The sequence below is a fragment of the Podarcis liolepis genome, assembly GCF_965112155.1.
Source record: "Podarcis liolepis genome assembly, chromosome: 1".
Lineage (NCBI taxonomy): Eukaryota > Metazoa > Chordata > Lepidosauria > Squamata > Lacertidae > Podarcis > Podarcis liolepis.
Genome location: NC_139554.1, coordinates 137,659,333 through 137,680,873, shown reverse-complemented (window position 1 = coordinate 137,680,873; position 21,541 = coordinate 137,659,333). Strand labels below are relative to the sequence as shown.

The 21,541-nt window shown below is 43.6% G+C and overlaps 1 protein-coding gene across 2 annotated transcripts in view; it reads right to left on the bottom strand.

The window, feature by feature from the left end:
• ERBB4 (erb-b2 receptor tyrosine kinase 4) overlaps positions 1-21,541 on the bottom strand; it is a 796,937-nt gene that overhangs the window by 487,629 nt on the left and 287,767 nt on the right. The window contains exons 1-2 of one of the 2 annotated variants that reach the window (XM_083472044.1): positions 11,444-11,497; positions 6,816-6,967 (exon numbers count right to left, since the gene is read on the bottom strand). In XM_083472044.1, coding sequence (XP_083328170.1) covers positions 6,816-6,872 — 57 coding nt within the window. In that variant the 5' untranslated portion in view covers positions 6,873-6,967; positions 11,444-11,497. Of the gene's footprint in view, positions 1-6,815; positions 6,968-11,443; positions 11,498-21,541 lie in introns of those variants that run through there. The other variant, XM_083472043.1, reaches the window with a different exon arrangement.

Sequence of the window (21,541 nt, the reverse complement as noted above, 5' to 3'; positions counted from 1 at the left end):
GAGTCTAACTCTTCCCCTACACTCTGGGTGGCCATGTTCCTGACAACTGGTAACTCAGGTAGTGGTTCTCAGAATTTAAAGGTTTAGCAACTGGTTTCTCCACTTTTTAAAAGTCAAAATTGAAGATTTCTGGTTTCTAAAATATGTGCAGAGGTCAGCTGTAGCTCTACCTACATACCTAATATGACATCCTCTTTTTTGCACTCATTGATTTAGGTTCTATCACAGGACCTGAAGGTGATGGTGAAGTAGTAAAGTCCAGTAAAATAGTACAGCTGTCCTGCTGCTCCAAATCCCAACAGGCACCCAGAGCAAGCGGGAATGAAGTGCTACTTGATGCATAGCCACAAATAAATAAAAGGCTATCATTAATATGTCAGTACCATCAAGACAATCAAGAGCAGCTGCAACATGAGACTACATTCCCCACACTCAAATGCTGTAAGCCTTTCATAAAAGGGCAAAGTTTTACAATATCCTCTCTGGAAAGTATCTCCAAAGCTGCAGAACAGCTTTGAACCACTCTGGGGAGGTTGCACATTCTTAGAACAATCGAGGTAAAAATTGCTTGCTTGCCTCTTGTTTTGCGGCCACATGGTGAAGAGACTGCCTTGTATAATATGAACTAACGCTGATAGAAAAATAGTCTTTTCCATTACACCTTTGATACAAGTTGGCATCCCCTACCAAAACCTCAGCCAAACGCGTGTTCTTCTCCTCCTGTTTACTCTGACTTCCATAATACTTTCTGCTCCCAGTTCCCTGCACTGCCAGGCTGACAATTACAAATGGCCAGAGATGATGGAAATTGTAATACAATAACATCTGGAGGGCCACAGGCTACCAATCCATGCCCTGTTGTGTCCCCTACATCCAAGTGGAAATTGCAAATATCCAGTTGTAGATTGCAAGCACCTCAAAGCAAGAACCCATCTACTACTGTAACACTGCAAAGCTCCATGATGCTAATTATATAATTAAATGCATAAATAGATACATGAAGCCCATTTCAAGTCAGCGGAAGGCAGCTGCTCTCGTAAGAATGGGAGCCTCAGAAATAGCAGGAAAGATTTCATGATTTTCCAAGTTGAAAGTGACAAGTTGCTTGGGCTCTTGATTATATCCCATCTGCCACCTTTGTTAGGCCATTAAAATGTGTTTTTTTAAATGAAGAAATAAGCAGCATCCTCGAGCTAATGAATGTTAAATTATTAGTATAAACATGCCACCTTTTATTTCTGCCTCCAAAAACGTCTTTTCTCTGTTTTGTTTTCTAACTAAATTGCTATAATTTATCACATTAACTTGAGCTGCTCTTTTTTGCTGAGACATCTGTGAGGGGGCAGTCTCAGGTAAAAATAAAAAACAACTGCATGAAATCCTCAGTAACTATTACTACAAAACACCCGCCCACGCCCACGCCCAAATGGCGAGATTCTGTGGGTTTGCCACCTGCTGGCTCTTATTTCTTCAAGTTTAGCAGCCTCAAATAACATTCCACTCAGTTCTTTATTTAGAAAGCTAAAGTCAAAAGGAACAGGAGAGGGGTCTTTTTTTAAAAAAAAGGAAAGGAAAGGAGAAATAAGCACTAGACAGAAGCTTGAAGTTAAGGGAAAATATTACAGGGAGCCGCTATCTCTATGAACATTTACTGTATAGTCAGCAACTAGTTTTCCTGGAGGACCACTAGGAGATGTGAGTGAGGGGAGGTGGGGCCTGGCAGGAGGTTCTGTTCCCACTAGGTCTGCCTGCTATGTGGTTTTTGCCTCTCAGTTGAAGAACATAAAGAGAGCCCTGCTGCTGGTTCAGGAAAAGAGCACATCTGAGTCCAGCACTCTGTTCTCACAAGGGCCAACCAAATGCCCCTGGGAAACCCACAGGCAGAACCAAAATGCAACACTCCTGTCCACATCTGGGGTTTCCAGTAAATTTTATTTAGAGGTATACTGCTTCAACTTCCTCAATCAAAGTATCTCTCAAGGGAATGGATTTGGATCAGGGCCTCCACAAGTTGCTCACCCGTAGCATACTTGCATGCAAGATATTGATAGTAATATATATATGCTTTCGTAGATTTTCACGGGTACAGGAATGCAGGTTTTGGTGTCTTCGGGTGTCTTCCCGTGTAAGAGTTGGGGTGTCTAGGCGACGTTTCGACGAGGTCTCACTCGTCATCTTCAGGCTGGTGCTTTCGGCTTCTTGTTACTGGAACAGAGCAGGATCTCAGTGTTTGAGTTCCTATAAATACTGTTGAGGGGGTGTGGTGTATAGCCTCCAACGTTCTGGGCAGAGAGGAAGTTCCCAGGTTAGTGTGCCTTTTCTTCTTTTGTTCCTTAATTACTTGAGGGATATCTTGAGTGATTTCTTGAGTGATATTCTGAGTACCACTTAGGTGGGTCATTAGGTGTGGATTAGTTGCTAAAGCTTTCGTGTCTTGACCTCTTGAGCTTGTGAAGAGTTTTTCTGAGAAGATGGCTGTACTGCACTTAGTTGTGCTCTGGCTTGGCTTCGTGTATAGGGGCGAGCTGTGGTTTTGTGCCCTGTGCCAGCCAGATCTGTGTAGGGATTGCAGGGGGGTGCAGCATCCGGAGGTGCCACTATGGTTTGGCTACTGGATGGTGTCTGTAATTTATCTGTGGAGAGGGTCTGGGTTTGGGTCTGGTGTGGTTGATTGGTGATGGCGTTCTGTGTGCCTCTGGTTCTGGTGTCGGTTTTTGTGGGGAGGGCTAATTTCCAGATGTCTGGCAGGCGGGACGTGTCGTCACGCTTGTTCATGTTGTGAGGGTGTTTCTCTATCTCGATGGCTTCCATGATTATTCTCTTGTGGTGATGTTCCATGTTAAAGAGCAATTTGGAATCTGCAAAATTAATTTCGTGTCCTGTTTCTTTCATGTGTTGGAAAAGAGAGGAAGTTTTTTCTTCTTTTTTGACGGCATTCTTGTGTTCTGCGATACGTGCATTTATTCGTCTGTTTGTTTGTCCAATGTACGTGGCTGGGCAGACTTTGCAGGGTATTTCATATATATAAAATTATTATTACATCTATTAACTCCTTTCCATGCAATTTTTTAATATTCTAAATTATGGTTGTGTGTGTGTGTGTATTATGGTTGTGTGTGTGAGGTGTGTATATCACCTCATCTGTCTCCTGAGAAATCTCTATGTGGGAGAAGAAGCTACAGTTAGAACTAGATATGGCACAACTGATTGGTTCAAAATTGGGAAAGGAGTACGGCAAGGCTGTATATTGTCTCCCTGCTTATTTAACTTATATGCAGAATGCATCATGCGAAAGGCTGGGCTGGATGAATCCCAAACCGGATTTAAGATGAATCCCAAGCAGGAATTAAGATTGCCAGAAGAAATATCAACAACCTCAGATATGCAGATGACACAACCTTGATGGCAGAAAGTGAGGAGAAATTAAAGAACTATTTAATGACGGTGAAAGAGGAGAGTGCAAAATATGGTCTAAAGCTCAACATCAAACAGTGGCGTAGCATGGGGGGTGCAGGGGGGGCCGGCCGCACCGGGCGCAACACCTGGGGGTTAGGGTTAGGGGGCGCAAATCCATGGGTTAGGGGGCACAAATTACTTGCCTTGCCCCGGGTGCTGACAACCCACGCTACGCCACTGACATCAAAAAAACAAAGATCATGGCCACTGGGCCCATCACTTCCTGGCAAATAGAAGGGGAAGAAATGGAGGCAGTGATTACTGCAGATGGTGACAGCAGTCATGAAATTAAAAGGTGCCTGCTTCTTGGGAGAAAAGCAATGACAAACCTAGACAGCATCCTAAAAAGCAGAGACATCACCTTGCCAACACTGGTCTGTATAGTAAAAGCTATGGTTTTCCCAGTAGTGATGTATGGATGTGAGAGCTGGACCATAAAGAAGGCTGATTGCTGAAGAATGGATGCTTTTGAATTATGGTGCTGGAGGAGACTCTTGAGAGTCCCATGGACTGCAAGAAGATGAAACCTATCCATTCTGAAGGAAATCAGCCCTGAGTGCTCACTGGAAGGACAGATCGTGAAGCTGAGACTCCAAGACTTTGGCCACCTCCTGGAAAAGACCCTGATGTTGGGAAAGATGGAGGGCACAAGGAGAAGGGGACGTCAGAGGACGAGATGGTTGGACAGTCTTCTCAAAGCTACCAGCATGAGTTTGACCAAACTGCGGAAGGCAGTGGAAGACAGTGGACCTGGTGTCCTCTGGTCCATAGGGTCACGCAGAGGCGGACATGACTAAACGACTAAACAACAAAAACAAATATAACAGTTACATATATAGAATCATAGAACTGTAGAGTTGGAAGGGACCCCAAGAGTCATCTAGTCCAACCCCCTGCAGGAATCTCAGCTAAAGCTTCCATGACAGATGGCCATCCAACCTCTGCTTAAGGTGAGTCCTCAACCTCCCAAGGGAGACTGTCCCATTGCTCCTACTGTCAGAAAATTCTTCTGTATGTTTAGTCAGAATCTCTTTTCTTGTTACTTGAAGCCATTGGTTCAAGTCCTACCCCCCCCCTCCCCGCCCGCCAAGCAGGAGAAAACAAGCCTTGTTCTCAGTTCCATGTAACAGCCCTTGAGATATTTGAATATGGCTATCATATCTCCTATCATTCTCCTCTTTTCCAGGCTAAACATCCCTGACTCCCTCAACTATTCCTCGTGAGGCTTGGTTTCCAGGTTGCCCCTCCTCTGCACACATTCCAGCTTGTCAACATCTTTCTTAAATTGTGGTGTCTTTCCTTGATCTAGACACTATACATCACTATAGAAAAAACTGTAAGTAGCATATAAGCTATACAGACACTATTACAACAGTTCTTTCATAAACTATCCACACCTTAGCCAAAGAGCAGAATCAGTCTCTCTCTCTCTCTCTCTCTCTCTCTCTCTCTCTCTCTCTCCCTCTGTGTGTGTGTGTGTGTGTGTGTGAGAGAGAGAGAGAGAGAGAGAGAACATCAGTCTTCATGATCTTGCAGTTCTCTCTCATTTGCAAGTTTTTTTTTAATTCCTAGTCTATGTAATCTGGTCATCAATAGAATATATCATCAAGTGAGCACACAGATGGTAATTTCTGTGGTGCACCAACTGTGGTGCACTAATAATGACCTGCCCTTTTATATTAATTTTGCCACACTCACTGGCCCACTCCGGGTGTCATCCCTGGGGGGGGGGGTGACATTGTCTCGCCCCTCTGGGACGCTGCCGCGGGCGGCTATCCCTGCCCTCAGGTGCACAGCATGTGTGCCGCTCCAGGTGCCAGAGCAGCTAGCTCTGCCTCTGGCCATACTAGCCTTAATCCAGCACTGGAAGTTTGATCATAGATAGCATAGTATCACAAAAAAGGCTGAAATACAGGATATGTACCGTATTTTTCACTCTATAAGACACACTTTTCCCCTCTTAAAAAGTAAGGGGAAATGTGTGTGTGCATCTTATGGAGCGAATGCAGGCGGGAGGCTCTGCTCAGCGCTCCCTTTAAAGAGCCGCGTGGAGCTTTTCCTCCTTGGGGAAAAGCCCCCAAGAGCCGCACACACACTCCACACGCTCTTTAAAGGGAGCGTGTGGCTCTTGGGGGAGCCTTAGCCGTGCGCAGCCTCTCCCGGGCAGGGGATGAAGGCTCCCCTTGCCCGAGAGAGGCTGTGCGCGGCTATCCCATAAGCCGCGTGCTCTGTCCCTTCCCCCACCTCCCGCAAAAGCCAGGGATAGCCGCGCTCCCTTTAAAGAGCCGTGCAGAGTGTGTGTGTGGCTCTTGGGGGCTTCTCCCTCCTCGGGGAAAAGCCTGCATGCATACAGACTCTGCTCAGCACTCCCTTTAAATATTTTTCCCCCTTGCATTCCTCCTCTAAAAACTAGGTGCACCTTATGGTCAGGTGCATCTTATGGAGTGAAAAATACGGTGTTTACTCAGTTTCCCTAATTAAATATGTGTTGGGGGTTATTGTTTTAGTTTGTTACTATGTTATATATCTTTTTGCTTTTGTATTGTAAACTCCCCTGTGATCCTCGGTATAGAAACTTAATATAACCAAATAAATGCAGCCACTTTCTCTACAGTGGTACCTCGGGTTAAGAACTTAATTTTTTCTGGAGGTTCGTTCTTAACCTGAAACTGTTCTTAACCTGAAGTACCACTTTAGCCAATGGGGCCTCCTGCTGCAGCTGTGGCACGGGAGCACAATTTCTGTTCTCATCCTGAAGCAAAGTTCTTAACCCGAGGTAATATTACTGGGTTAGCGGAGTCTGTAACCTGAAGCATATGTAACCTGAAGCGTATGTAACCCAAGGTACCACTGTAGTTCCATTTAACAGCTTGGAGTAGTAAAACTGTCTAAGTGGTAAAGCTGACTAGGACTGCTAGTCATTGTCACAAGGTAAATTACTCAATTAGCTATGCAGAAAGTATTTCATGTTGCACAGAGCAAAGTTTCGAAGTTGCTCTAGTAATTACAGAGCAGAACCGTACGTGTTACTCTCCTAGGCACTACACAAAAGGCATTGGCAACAGCTACACCAAAACAGACACACATCCGTTCCAGGGATCTATTGCATTCCTCCAAAGGCTAACATTGTCTTTTACAGAGTACAAATTAGAGCCCTATGGGAACTTGCAAAATCAATCTGACTAAAGGCCACAGCAGGACACCTGCACACAAACGCCCTGTGTACCACTGGCAATATAGCTCTACATCACCCCCTAAAAATCTCTGTAGAGCTGTCATCTGTACACAGCCTCAATCTGTCATTGCAAAACCAAATGTCAGCTCACATGTATTTTTAAAGTAGCAGAGATGTCACTTACCCGTAAGAAGGAGAGATCTCGGTTATGTTCAATGCTGGTGATTTCTAGGTTACCCATAACTACCTCGCAGTTCTCATAGTACTTTCGCAATGCACGATACTGTTGCTCAAGATCAGACAAAGAGCTTAGCTTGTTCTCCGTGCCAGCACAAACTGGAAGAAAGATGAGAGGGAAGAAAGAATTAGAATTAATGCAAATATACAACTGTAGCAAGATATACAAGAGCAAGGTTTCTGTACATGATGCACTTGACTCCATTAGACCATGCCTCTTTACTCCATGCATTATGCTTGAAGCAAAATGGTAATATATACAAAAGTAAGCTACAATCCAGTGAATTCATTTGAGCAAAATGTACAAAATGGTTCATGCCCACAGGGTGTTTTCTCACTCTCCTGACTGTCGGCCATTTAGCCAACCTCTTCCACATTCAAATATGCTTTTTAAACATCCACAAGATTTGCAGCAACAGAATACATGGGGTAGATACAGGTGGGATTCCAAACAGAAAATGAGAAAAGCTTCATTATGTTCCATGATCTGCATATGTGCAACTCTGCATTGAAATTAATATTCACAATGGGATTTCAAGCATGTGTATGCTGCAATTCAAAAGTGGTGTATATTGAAATGGGATCAGAAGATCGGTAGTGATGCCTGAAAATATATCAGTTGGGCAGCCAGTGGAAACCTAGTACAGACTCAAATGTACATTACCTTACAGTGGGTGATGAGTGTGGTGGCCAATCCCAACTATGGAGAAATGCTTATAAACTGAGCTAGTTTGTGGTCATACACTGGCATATCTTTTGCAGCATCTTAACAACCACTCAAGAATAATGGATAATGAAATAAATTTTGATGTCATCAGAATTCACTAAAGGTTTGTTTTAAATAGCCACTATAACTTAAAGGCAAAGGACCTAAGTAGGTCTGAGTACAGTACACGACAGAGGGGGTGTTTGGATATTACCAAATGAGAAGGAAAGACTTCTTTTGGTAGAAGGCTTAGCCAAAGCACAGAAATACAAGTAGTTTCAGAATACCAAGCAAAAGAAGCTGGGTTTCAGTTATTTTGCACCTGAATGAAACAATCAAATTTATGTGCCTTCTGTGCTCTTCTGTTCTGTTTTGTTTTAATGGTGAATAGAGATGGAGTCCAGGGCAGGAAAATGTGCACCCTCTCAAGCTCACCACTGCAAGTGCCTCCTTAGTGCTACACAATAAGCCAAGGCTTGCTGAAACCAAACACGGCGATGCAGAACAATGAAGGACCAGCATGTACAGTTATCTCTTGAAAGCTTTTGTGGGATTACCAGTTTCATGTAACCAACATGCTTAAGTATAATTACTGCATGAAGGGGTTAATGTAATAGAGTAAGCTGTTCTGCCAGACTTCTCTAGGTCACTCCCCTTCACCTTGGGAGGAAAGTAACCAAGCCTATTGTTCCCTTTTAGTCTACCTGAGAAGCTTAGCATGTAAAGATGTCTTAGCTGCTTGTTCCAAGCTCAGACCTCATGGCTCTTACAAGCCATTGTTGTGTACCAATAATTTAGGAACTCTCACCACTGTAACTAAGCCAAGCTGTAATGCCTGTGCCTTCTGAATGCTGCATTGAAAAGCACCTGAACCTGATGTTTGGAGAGTAAGTAATCTAGGAATTCTTTTTTCTATAGACCTATCTTTTCCTTGCCACCAACAGCTTTTAGAATTATATTATCAATAGTAGCAACAGTATGAACCTCTTCTCCTCACTTCTAATTGTAACTGCCTGCAAGCATCATCTACTAACTTTTTTTAAAAAGAATTTTGAATTATAATTTTTACCAGCATATTCTTGTACTGCCAATCAAGAATTGTATCGGAAAGAAGAGGAGGTGGTAGTAGTAGCAGTGTGGGCTACCCAAGTCATAGTGCTAGTTGCCCAAGAGAAGCCACCTGTCGCTGCAGGTCAGGTCTTGCTGCCCAGCTCATGTCAGGTGCAAGCTGAGCCCAATCCAAGTAATTGCCAGTTTATGTTCCTGGCGAGTCAGGAGCAGTGTGTTGAGGTTGGGAAGTCAGCAAACAGTTATTTGATTTTGCAAAGATCTTGTTGACAATATGGATGCCCTGCCCCTACACACACATGACCAGATCACACAGGCATTAGAGGCTCATAAAGAAACTGATGTAATTTGCAGGCAGAAGAGCATTTTCAGGGGCAAGGGAGCTTGGTTCAAAATACATCCACATCTTGTGAGATGGGCAAATATGTATTGCAACCCAGATTTTTTTGTAGCCGAAGGAGAGAGAGAGTGCAAAAGAATCCTTTCCCCCAGGTCCAGACAGTCCCCAGTTGTGAAAAGAGAAACTGCATTCGAATGTAAAGGTTGGATAAAACTATGCCAAAAACTAAAATCATACAAACAACCACCCAGATTCTGCAGCCGATTCAAAGACTTAGGATGCCCAGCTTCAAGAGGCTGGAAGGGAGAATGTTTCTTCCCTGATTTTATGGCAGATGTAGTATCCAAAAGGGGAAGACAACCTCTACACTACAGAAATCTCTCCGTGCAAATTTCCTCTTGGATTTTACTTACTTAAAAGTGTACATCTGAACATTCTGGCAGCTCCAGCAATCTGGATTACTGGCCACCACCGCACAGTTTAATAGTACACATAGAAGCTAGGTGCTCTGAAAATGTGTTGGCTCAGCACCATGTTGCTTGCAAACATCCTATCCAGAAAAGATAAAACTCCATGCCTGGTCCAAAGAGGATTCTCCAGGAATTCATTCATAAATCTCTTGCCTTTGAGAAATATGAGCCAGCATGATACTTTGGTCTATTTCTATCCTATGCTAAATAAACAGCTCTTTGAGTTCTCCACCCACCCCATCCCAAATATTTTACCTCCAAAAAGGAAAGACTAGAGGCCAGATTGGTTTGATTTCAGGAAGGATTTTAAATTTAGGAAAACAAGCACAGATACACCTGGCAGCCAAAGGGCAATCGGATGTATTTCGGAAAGAACATTTTCTGTCTGTATCCTTTTGATACATTGGAGTAAAATACCAAAAGAGGAGCAGAGCATTGCGGGAGAATTCTTTCAGTTTAATGACAACCTTTCTGAGGAGAGCCTAGGAAATAAGTTCCAGGTTTAAGAGAGTTTCTGAAGTCTGAGATGGAGCAGAAGTATATTATGCAAATCTGCAGACAGAAGAAACTGACACAATTGTTTCCTTGAAAAAGAAACCTGCAAGACATAGCTAACCATGTGAAAATGACCCCTGTGGCGCTGGAGAAACACTGGCCCTATTTATAATGACAAAGGAGTGCCTCCTTAAAGTGAGAATAGTGTCAGAATCCCTACTGGAGGTCAGAATCAGTAAGGTTCTCTACAAGATTGCAAGTTTCATAAAACATTTTCATACGGTATGTTTAGATATATTATGGCCTTATAAGAAAGCGCCTTGCTACTCTTTCAAGATCTGAGTAGAAAGACCAAAGATCTTCCTGTTCTGGAGAAAAAAGAACAAAATGGGATTGGTGTAGCAGAGTATAAAAAGCCAGGCAGAAACCACTAGAGCCCCAGAGAAGGTTCAGTCATGCTAATGCAGAGGGCTGCCATAGAGTAGTGGCATTAAGTGACAGTCAGGAAGCCCCAGCCATGAATTCACACAATTGCCTAATTTCTCATCAGGCTACAATAATAATACTAGCCCACCTTACAGTAAAGTTGCAGGAATTAGTGCACTGTAGTGATAAAATATATTATACCACGACAACCTACCAGGGTAAGTGTGTCTATATATGGGGGGGGGGGAGGGAGGGAGGGAGGGAGGGAGGGAGAGAGAGAGAGAGAGAGAGAGAGAGAGAGAGGAAGCAGGAAGTTTTCTCTTCTATAGAGTATATTTTTAAAACTGCAATCTGACGTTGTACCGTCCGTTCTCTCACCACATTTTCCCACATATGTATCAACCTGAGATAAAGGCACATGAATTGTGTTGGACATGTATAAATTGCTATACAGTTGCCAAGTATTAATACACAGAGCCTTCTGCCTGCTTAGCAAAGAAATTAGGAGTCATATAGACTTGTACATATTTTTAGCAGCCACCCCAATGCATGACAACAAGCAAAAAACACTAATGCTATACATGGAATGAATTTGGCAAACTATGGCTAGTCCAAAATATGTTTAATTATCAGAAAGTGAAATGACAGATGTTGAAGTTTGAACACATGACAGTGTCCAACCTTTGAAATCTAAACGGGGGGTTTTTCCATAAAAATATCAGCACTGACACATATCTACTCAGAATTAAATATTCAACCCCAAATGTTGACACCTGCAATGAAAATACTAGGATGGTTCCAGACTAGCTAATCATACAGTAATGACTACCTTCAATTTATTTGTATTTGTGTTCTTAAATTTATAACACACTTTTCTTCCACCCACTCTGAGCTGATTTTGGGGTGCACATGGGGGGAAAGGATGGGGAAAAGTCCTGTTGTATAAGTGGAATTCCTTGAACAGGACTTCTGCTGATGGGACTTATTAGCTGAATACCACCCTAAGTAAGGATCCAACACCAACTGAAATTCTGACAACAAAGAAGACTTTAAACAGAAAATATATTAACCTGCTACTGTTTTCAAAAACCAAGGCTGGCGTGTGGCCTCTAACTATTTTAGCCACACATTTTTTTGCTTTATTGATGGTGCTGTAGGAGCTGCGCAACCACACATTGCATCTTCCGCATTCTGCTCCTGATTTAATGAGGTTAACTGTTTAAATGACAGATTAATAAATACAAAGAGTTCAATGGCATATTTTTTCATCACATCGTAAAACATGTGTCAGGGGTTCAGGAGCAGAGGCGAGGGCTAGGGAGGAAACAGAGAGCGAGGGGGAGGAGGCAGAAGAAAAGATGAGTGATGACGACGACCCGAGATCTCCGAGTCTTTCCAGTGAATCAGAGGATTCACAGAAAGGAGCACCAGTAGCCAGGGCAAGGGGGGAGACTAGGGGGACACCCCAGGAAGATAGAGCCAGAGGAGACTCAGAGGGGAGCAGTTGGAAATCGGGACCAGCGTCACCGCCAGAGAGCAGGGAAGAGGAAGGGCGCCAGGGATCAAGCGCTGGAAGCTCACAACAGGAGGAAGGGCACGAGTCAGGAGTGGCCACACCTCCATCGGGGAGCGAAGAGACGGTTAGACGGGAGGTGGAAGGTTGGGCGCGCGCGCCAAGTTCAAATACACAGGAAGGTGACGCAGTAGGCAGCCCGGAAAGGGAGCCAGGTCCTAAAGCCCGGCGCAAGGAGACAGGAGGGTCCGGGGGGTCAGCGTCAGAAGAATCCCGGAAGGAAGAGACCCCGGGGGGCAGAGGGACCCAGAGAAGAACAGTCAGGCGGAAAAGGTGGAGCAGGGCTAGGATATTAAGTTGGTGCACAAGGGGCGGAGACTCAGACGGAGCTTCGCCGATCTAAGCATAAGACGTAGAGTTGCACGCAGCAGCTTGAGAATGGAAACTGTAACTCAATAAAGACTTTTATTTAATGATCGCTGGCTAGCGTGATCCTCTGTGAGCTAGGATCTAGAAGCAACTCTGACAACATGCATTCTGAAATTTATCATATGTGATGGACCAAACAAGAAACATAGAGACAGAGCTACATTCTACAAATAATTACAGAAATATATAGTCATTCTGCAGTTATCCCTTGATTAATTCCATTTTAACATTTAAATAATTGCTAATATTTTCAGGAGCACATTTTCGATAAGCCAAGGCTGGTTGTTTTCTTTTATTTTTAATTAACTTTACTTAATGCAACACTATGCACTTTTGTGCATCTCTCCTCATCAAAACTGCAGCCTACTTTTTAAATTGCTGAGGCTGTTTGTGTGCGAGAGTGTCATTTTACTTTAAAAAAAAGGAAAAGGGGGAAGGGGGGGAAAGCTTGTTAAAGAGGGGCTCCGGAAAAGATTACCAGCCGTGCCTCTCTACACGAGGCCTTGCCTGAGTAGAGCACGACTTTCATTTGCCAATCGATTTGCCAATCAGGCGGTATATACACAAGGCATTGCTCACAAGATCAGGCCCATTGATTTCAGAAGTCCATTTATGAAAAGAGAACTGAAAATTCACTTTCCCATGTCAGCTTAACGACATGGAGCCCTCTTTTGAACACAATTGCAATGTGTTTGTAAGCTTTTTCTTATAAGGCTTTATCAACCTAAATTGTTTGGCTGATACAAGTAAAAACATTGCTCTGTAGTCTTGAAAGAATGTGTTAAACCACACATTGGTACCCTAAATGCCTCTATTCTGAAGCCTCACAAATGGCCTTTTAAGAAAGATGCCAAGGGGCCAGTGTGGGCACCATCGCTAATCTTGATGTAACCACTTGTAACTTTAAAAAGGTTGTTTTGAGGCAGCAGCAACCTGAAAGCAGGAGATTGACTTAATGGTAGTCAGGAGTCCAAACTGGCCATTCAACAAATGAGGCATCTGTCCCCAGCATCAGGTCCCTTGGAAAAGGCCAAAGAAATCATCTTGATGTTGCCTAACAGTTCCAGAAGGACTAAGTTGCCTCCATTTCTAAGGCCCTGCAAAGGGTCCACAGGGTCCCATTATCTCAGACTAGTCCTGTTGCATCTGTTTCACCTCAGCCCTCAGTCTGAATCAGGTGCTTTAAATGTGGCTGCTTACTTTTCAGCTCATGCAAATTGTCTGCTAATATGCGCAGTTAATATGTGCTGGTTCAAAACCCATATAGCATACCACGGTGGCAATTTGCACAATCAGGGAGAGATTCCAGAGCTCCCCTGATTACAGAAGATGCAGCCATGCTACAGTCTCCCACTCCATCAGCTCACATATTATTATGCTCCAACTAGCAGATCGCCTGCATTAGCTGCAGAGATTATACATAATGGCCACGTTTAGCATGTGAATCTGTGCTAAGTGACTGTGTAAAATAAAAAAAAAAATAAACCAAAAGAACAGTATGTTCTCCATTATGCAAAATGCAGCTGAAACAGATTTGCCACAGAAGACCATGCTTACTTTACCATCTCACTGCCTTCTCCCCAGACTATGCCTGCTACTTTTAAGAAAAACTTTGAAATCTTGACAAGACTCTCTCCCATGACTTTGCAAGAAAGCTACACGTTTTGTTACCTTTCCTTTCATTCTGCAACAGTTATTGCAAGACCCACATTCTGCCTTTTCTCGTGGTTTTGTTTCCCAAGTTCTTTCCTGATTTTACAGATGTCCTAACATTTCAGAAGCGTCCTGTAGTGATTTTACTTTTTTGAGATTGCAGTGTTACATTACCAGAAGGAGCCAGCCTATAAACCAGCAAGCAATGGATGCTAATGCAGAACACAATTAGCAAGTGAAGCACATTACCAAACACCAGTCGGTGGGGAAAACTGCAGCAGAGCACTATTGCCCTTGTGTCTTGGTAGTGGGTGGGTGGAAAACAGGATGCTTAACTAGGTAGATATAACCAGGTAGGTGGGCCTTTGCTCTGGTTCTGGAGGGCATTTTTATATATTTATGCAATACTGCTAAGCACCTGGCAGAAGACATGATGCTGATGTTGAGTAGGGATGCTGACAAAAATTGCTATGTCTTAATGTGGTACCAAATGCTTTCAAAGTTCCATACTGGGACTTATGACTGCTACATAATATAAGTATTTCTTCAAAGCTGTAAATAATTTTGGGAACTAGCGGATACAGGATGTATCTCACACTCAAGTTCTGTTTGCATGACAGACTTCTGCATATGCAACGAAACTTCTCTTTCCTCTTGTGACACCTGGAAGCCCCTGCACACCCTCTAAAACTTGACCCAGAGAGTTGGGGACCCCTAAGGGTAGATTTGTGGGGTGCACAAGAGGAGAGGGGAGGAAGCGGTAACCCTGTTGTATGAGTAGAATTCTGCTTGCACTGCATAGGATGCAACACTATGTTTGCTTTATAAGAAGTACATGATACATGCAAATATTGGGAACTGTTACATCTTATTGAAGAACAAATACTTCAGAAATATTCTCTATGCCATTGCTTAGTTTGTGAACAATTTTTTAGGACACTGTACAATGAGGGCAATTGGTCTGTAGTTGGAAGTGAAGCAAATATTGTTAGATTTGACAATAATGGACATGAAAAACATTTTTCTTCCTTGGTCACCAATTATTATTTTGTGTTATGGCCCATCTGTAAAGGTGTTCCTATGTTTAAATACTGCACTACTGTGAAAATATGCTGGAGGGTCTACACCATGCACACAACTAGCTACAAGCTCTCCAGGCTTTGCCAAAACCATCTTTCTAACTTAGGCTGGGAATAAATTAACTGCCGTTCCCGTCCTCCATCTCAATTTCTAACAGCCTTTTCCTTATTTTGTTCTAGCATTGTTTTGCCTTGAGCTTAAGTCCTTAACTCTAACATAGGTACCGGACTTGACAAGCAATTAGAGCAAGCAATTTCCACTCGTCAAACCTTGCTAGATTTGTCATCTGCCATCTGCATGATCATCTGGCTCTCCTCGCGGCCTTGCTGTGAATCTGGATCTACTTGCGTAGGAATAATAATAAAAAAGGGCACAAGACACCATTCTGGTGGGAAGAAAGTGACACAGTGGAGGAAGCTGATGTGAGAGTTATTGGCATGTTTTAAAATTTGTATTTCTTGATGTTTTATTATGGGGGCGTGTTTAGGAACACTGCAGCTCTGCCGCTGATATGAATAAATGAAGCTACTGTGCAATTCTAGTTATGTTTACTCACATATAAGTCCCTTTATTCTCACTGGGACTAACTCCCTTGTAAGTATGCATGTACGATTGTAGCCTCAGCCTCAGTGCACAATTACCAAGCTGAAATTTCTCACTGTGAGACACAGCTCACATTCAAGCAGGGCTAACTGGGCATTTGAAGTGGAGAATTCTCATAACCTATGTGACAATCAGACACCTAGGGGCTGCCCATACTTTGGGTTAATGAGGATTGTGAACCCCTTTCACTTACTTTAATTCACCCTTGTCCCTGTGGCATTCTCGTCCAAATACTGCTGTTGCACACTTTCCACTCCCTGGCCTGAATCCAGAGATTTCCTATGCTTTGCAAATCCAAACAGCAGAGGTGAATCACAGATGTAGGAGGATTGTTAAAACTGGTTTATAGACTAGTTTATGGGTGTTTAGTATAACTATGTTGGTTTTTAAAAACTGTATTCAGTGCCGTTTGGTGAAAAGGTGGAACAGCAATTTTAAAACAAATCAATATCCCAAACTTTATGCCCATGGCACAAATACAAACTGAAATATGAAACAACATATAGCCTTGCAAAGATGCAAATGAAAACTCTTTGGCTTTCTTAAGTAATGGTTCTTTCAGAAATGCATTATGCAGCAAAATTTAATTGAGAGCCAATCATGAAATTGGAAGGGACCTAAGGGTCATCTAGCCCAACTCCCATCCAATTTGAAACCATAGTGGTCCCTGCTTAGCTTTGTAAACATGCTAACACTTTTATTGCCACACCACTAGAAGGCAAGTCTATATTCTGCATATCACAGTAGTGTGCAAGTGGGAATCCCCTGGTAAAAACTCCTTACATATAGAAAACTACTATGTCAGGGAGAAGTATATGCTATAAACATTCTCCCCAGTATCTATTTTTTGTGTGCTTGTGTGAATTAGTTTTGATTTTGTATTTAATCATGTGACAGTCCCCCTGCCACCCTTGCAGCAGCCTGAATTAATAAAAGCATTAACAAAGCTTGAGAGAGAAGATGCTATTGTGCAGATTTCACCATCATCCTCTGAATAAAAATTGTCAGTCACAGATCTAGAAGCTAGATTGCAAAAGCACCACTACTAAACATGCTTTGATGTGCAAATAGACAGAGCTACACATATAAGCAAATATATATTTAACAAGATACTCTGGGTAGGATTATTCCCTCCCCCCACTGTAAGCATTAGCTATAAAATTCCTATTGTTCTTACATGCTTCTTCAGAAGGCATTACAATGCACAGAAGCAACAGTTTATTCTAATGAGAGAGCTATTCCTCACTGGGCTGAGCTGTATTTTAGAAAATGATGCTGAGAAGCTGCAGCATTGTGCTCATACATGGAGCTGCGCTGCCTGCCAGCCTGCCCAGGGGGGAGCCCAGCTAGCAGGTGAATCCCCCTGACAGCCGCAGAAAGGAGGGCTGGGCTGGGCTGAGGTTGCCTCTTGCTCCCCTCCCTCCATCTGCATCCGCTCACCATGGGACTGAGATGCTCTGACGCCTAGGCCAGGATGGGGCAGGGATCCCCGTGGAAGCCGGAGCCTGCATGGGGGCGTCTGGTTGTGCCCCCTCATAATTTTCTGCACAGGGCCACCGACTCCCCCGCCCCCCCAGCTACATCACTGGCTGTAAGAACTGCATCCAACTTGAAGCTGAACATGCTAGTTTATTCACCCCAAACCCCAGCAACATTACAGTTGTTTAAAATCTGATGTCCTGCTCAAAAACAACAACACGAATCTGGAGCAGCTTACAACCTCTTGTCAATAACACTTGCTTAACAATAACCTGCTTAGCTATGATCCATCCTAACCAAAGGCTGCTAATGCATCTTTCTAGATCAAAAAGCACTGCACAACCGCTGTTGCTCTAAAAGGCATTCGGGTGCATTGGAAACCTTTTGAAACAAGAATGGTTTGATTACTCTGGAATGGTAAAAGGATTAGCCATCTGTGGGTAAGGATGACCCAAAACCATAAAAACCATACAACAGCCTGATTGGGGGTTGATTTTTGGCCACTTGCCTGAAAAGTAAGAGGCAAGGCTGTTTGTCCATCCAAGCCTTTTAAAAGAGAAGCATCCGCTATGTACCTCAAGTAATAGGCAGCTAGATTGACTGGACTAGCCCCAGACTACTGGGGTGATCTTTTGAATAGACTAGATCAGGGGTCTGCAACCTTTAAGACAAAAAGAGCCACTTGGACCCATTTCCAAAGGGGAAAAAACTGGGAGCCGCAAAACCATTGCGACATTTAAAACACATATATCTCCGGAGCCGCAATCTGACAGCAGGCGGGAAGGTTATCTAGTCTATTTAGAATCATAGAATCATAGAATCATAGAGTTGGAAGAGACCACAAGGGCCATCGAGTCCAACCCCCTGCCAAGCAGGAAACACCATCAGAGCACTCCTGACATATGGTTGTCAAGCCTCTGCTTAAAGACCTCCAAAGTAGGAGACTCCACCACACTCCTTGGCAGCAAATTCCACTGTCGAACAGCTCTTACTGTCAGGAAGTTCTTCCTAATGTTTAGGTGGAATCTTCTTTCTTGTAGTTTGGATCCATTGCTCCGTGTCCGCTTCTCTGGAGCAGCAGAAAACAACCTTTCTCCCTCCTCTATGTGACATCCTTTTATATATTTGAACATGGCTATCATATCACCCCTTAACCTCCTCTTCTCCAGGCTAAACATGCCCAGCTCCCTTAGCCGTTCCTCATAAGGCATCGTTTCCAGGCCCTTGACCATTTTGGTTGCCCTCCTCTGGACACGTTCCAGTTTGTCAGTGTCCTTCTTGAATTGTGGTGCCCAGAACTGGACACAGTACTCCAGATGTGGTCTGACCAGAGCAGAATACAGCGGCACTATTACTTCCCTTGATCTAGATGCTATACTCCTATTGATGCAGCCCAGAATTGCATTGGCTTTTTTAGCTGCCGCGTCACACTGTTGGCTCATGTCAAGTTTGTGGTCAACCAAGACTCCTAGATCCTTTTCACATGTACTGCTCTCAAGCCAGGTGTCACCCATCTTGTATTTGTGCCTCTCATTTTTTTTGCCCAAGTGCAATACTTTACATTTCTCCCTGTTAAAATTCATCTTGTTTGCTTTTGCCCAGTTCTCTAATCTGTCAAGGTCGTTTTGAAGTGTGATCCTGTCCTCTGGGGTGTTAGCCACCCCTCCCAGTTTGGTGTCATCTGCAAATTTGATCAGGATGCCCTTGAGTCCATCATCCAAGTCGTTGATAAAGATGTTGAATAAGACCGGGCCCAAGACAGAACCCTGTGGCACCCCACTAGTCACTCTTCTCCAGGATGAAGAGGAACCATTGATGAGCACCCTTTGGGTTCGGTCAGTCAGCCAGTTACAAATCCACTGAGTGGTAGCATAGTCAAGACCGCATTTTACCAGCTTCTTTACAAGAATATCATGGGGCACCTTGTCAAATGCCTTGCTGAAATCAAGGTAGGCTACATCCACTGCGTTCCCTTCATCTACCAGGCTTGTAATTCTGTCAAAAAACGAGATCAGGTTAGTCTGACATGACTTATTTTTCAGAAATCCATGCTGACTATTGGTGATCACAGCATTCCTTTCTAGGTGCTCACAGACTGTTTGCTTAATGATCTGTTCCAGAATCTTCCCTGCTATTGATGTCAGACTGACTGGGCGGTAATTATTTGGGTCCTCTCTTTTCCCCTTTTTGAAAATAGGGACAACATTTGCCCTCCTCCAGTCTGCCGGGACTTCGCCTGTTCTCCAGGAATTCTCAAAGATGACTGCCAGTGGTTCTGAGATCACATCTGCCAGTTCTTTTAATACTCTTGGATGCAGTTCATCTGGCCCTGGAGACTTGAATACATCTAATCTAGCCAAATATTCTTGTACTATCTCCTTAGTTATTCTGGGCTGTGTTTCCTTTGCTGAATCATTTGCTCCAAATTCTTCAGGTCGGGCATTGTTTTCTTTATCGGAGAAGACTGAGGCAAAGAAGGCATTGAGGAGTTCAGCCCTTTCTGTGTCCCCTGTTTGCATTTCACCATCTTCTCCTCTGAGTGACCCCACTGTTTCTTTGTTCTTCCTTTTGCTACGAACATACCCATAAAAGCCTTTTTTGTTGCTTTTAACCTCTCTAGCAAGCTTGAGTTCATTCTGTGCTTTAGCTTTTCTGACATTGTGTCTACACGTGCTGGCTATTTGTTTGAATTCCTCTTTGGTGGTTTCCCCCCTTTTCCATTTTTTGTACACATCCTTTTTTAATCTTAATTCAGTTAAAAGTTCTTTAGATAGCCACCCTGGTTTCTTTAGGCACCTTCCATGTTTTCGTCTCATTGGTATTGCCTGACGTTGTGCTTTTACTATCTCCCTCTTAACAAACTCCCAGCCATCATGAACTCCCTTTCCTTTTAGTATTGCTGTCCATGGGATCTCACCCAGCACTTCCCTAAGTTTTATGAAGTCGGCTTTCTTAAAGTCAAGAAATTGAGTCCTAGTATGCTTGGCTGCTACTTTCCGCTGTATAGTAAACTTCAGAAGAGCATGATCACTCGCGCCTAATGATCCTTCCACATCTACCCCACTAACCAGGTCATCAACATTGGTTAGGACCAGATCTAAAATGGCTGTTCCTCTTGTTGCTTCTCCCACTTTCTGGACAATGAAGTTGTCTGCAAGGCCAGTGAGGAATCTGTTTGACCTTATGCTCTTGGCTGAGTTTGACATCCAACAAATATCCGGGTAATTGAAGTCCCCCATTACTACTATCTCCCTTCCTTTTGCATGCTTGGCCATCTGTTCCAGGAAGGCAGCATCTATGTCCTCCGTTTGGCTTGGGGATCTATAGTAAACTCCCACAATGAGGTCTCTGTTATTCTTCTCTCCCTTAATTTTGACCCAAATGCTCTCACTTTGGCTTTGAGGTTCTAAATCTTGGATCTCTTCACAGGTATACACATCCCTGACATATAACGCCACTCCTCCTCCTTTCTTGTCTGGTCTGTTTCTCTGAAATAGATTGTATCCCCCCATTATTACATTCCAATCGTGGGACTTATCCCACCAGGTTTCAGTGATGCCTATTATGTCATATTTAGTTTGCTGTACCAAGAGCTCAAGCTCATCTTGTTTATTTCCCATGCTTTGCGCATTAGTGTACAGACATTGAAGTCCATTAATCATTCCCCCGTGTCTCTTATTTAAGGATTTTTTCCTCCCTCCACTAGGTCCGCGTGCTGTTTGCTCCATTTGGTCTATGACATTTGGATGATCATCTTCATTAATTGATAGACTCCTACCTTCAGGAGCACTGTCTCCCTCCCCCACATTAGTCAGTTTAAAGCCCTCCTGATGAGGTTTCTGAGATTTTTGGCAAAAACATTTCTCCCAACCGTTGTGAGGTGCAGCCCATCACTTGCCAGAAGTCCATCTTCAAGAAACTGCAGTCCGTGATCTAAGAATCCAAACCGTTCCTGTTTACACCATTTGCGAAGCCAGCTGTTCACTTCCACTATTTTCCCCTCTCTCCCTGGGCCACGTCGTTCAACTGGGAGGACAGACGAGATGACAATTTGTGCATTTAGTTGCTTCAATTTCCTGCCGAGAGCCTCGTAGTCTCTTTTGATCTTCTGGAGGCTATTGTTTGCAGTGTCATTGGTTCCCACATGAACCAAGAGGAAGGGGTATTCGTCAGTGGGTTTTATGATTTTTTGCAGTCGTTCAGTTATATCTTGGATCTTAGCCCCGGGGAGACAGCACACTTCCCGAGACATCTTGTCAGGCCCACAGATCACTGCTTCTGTTCCCCTCAGTAGGGAATCCCCTATCACCACTACACGCCTCCTCTTGGGTTTGGTCGGGGTTCTTCTGTGAGCTGTCTGTTCCAAGGTCGCCTGCACATTCCCTGAGGACTGACTTTGCTGCTCGTCTTC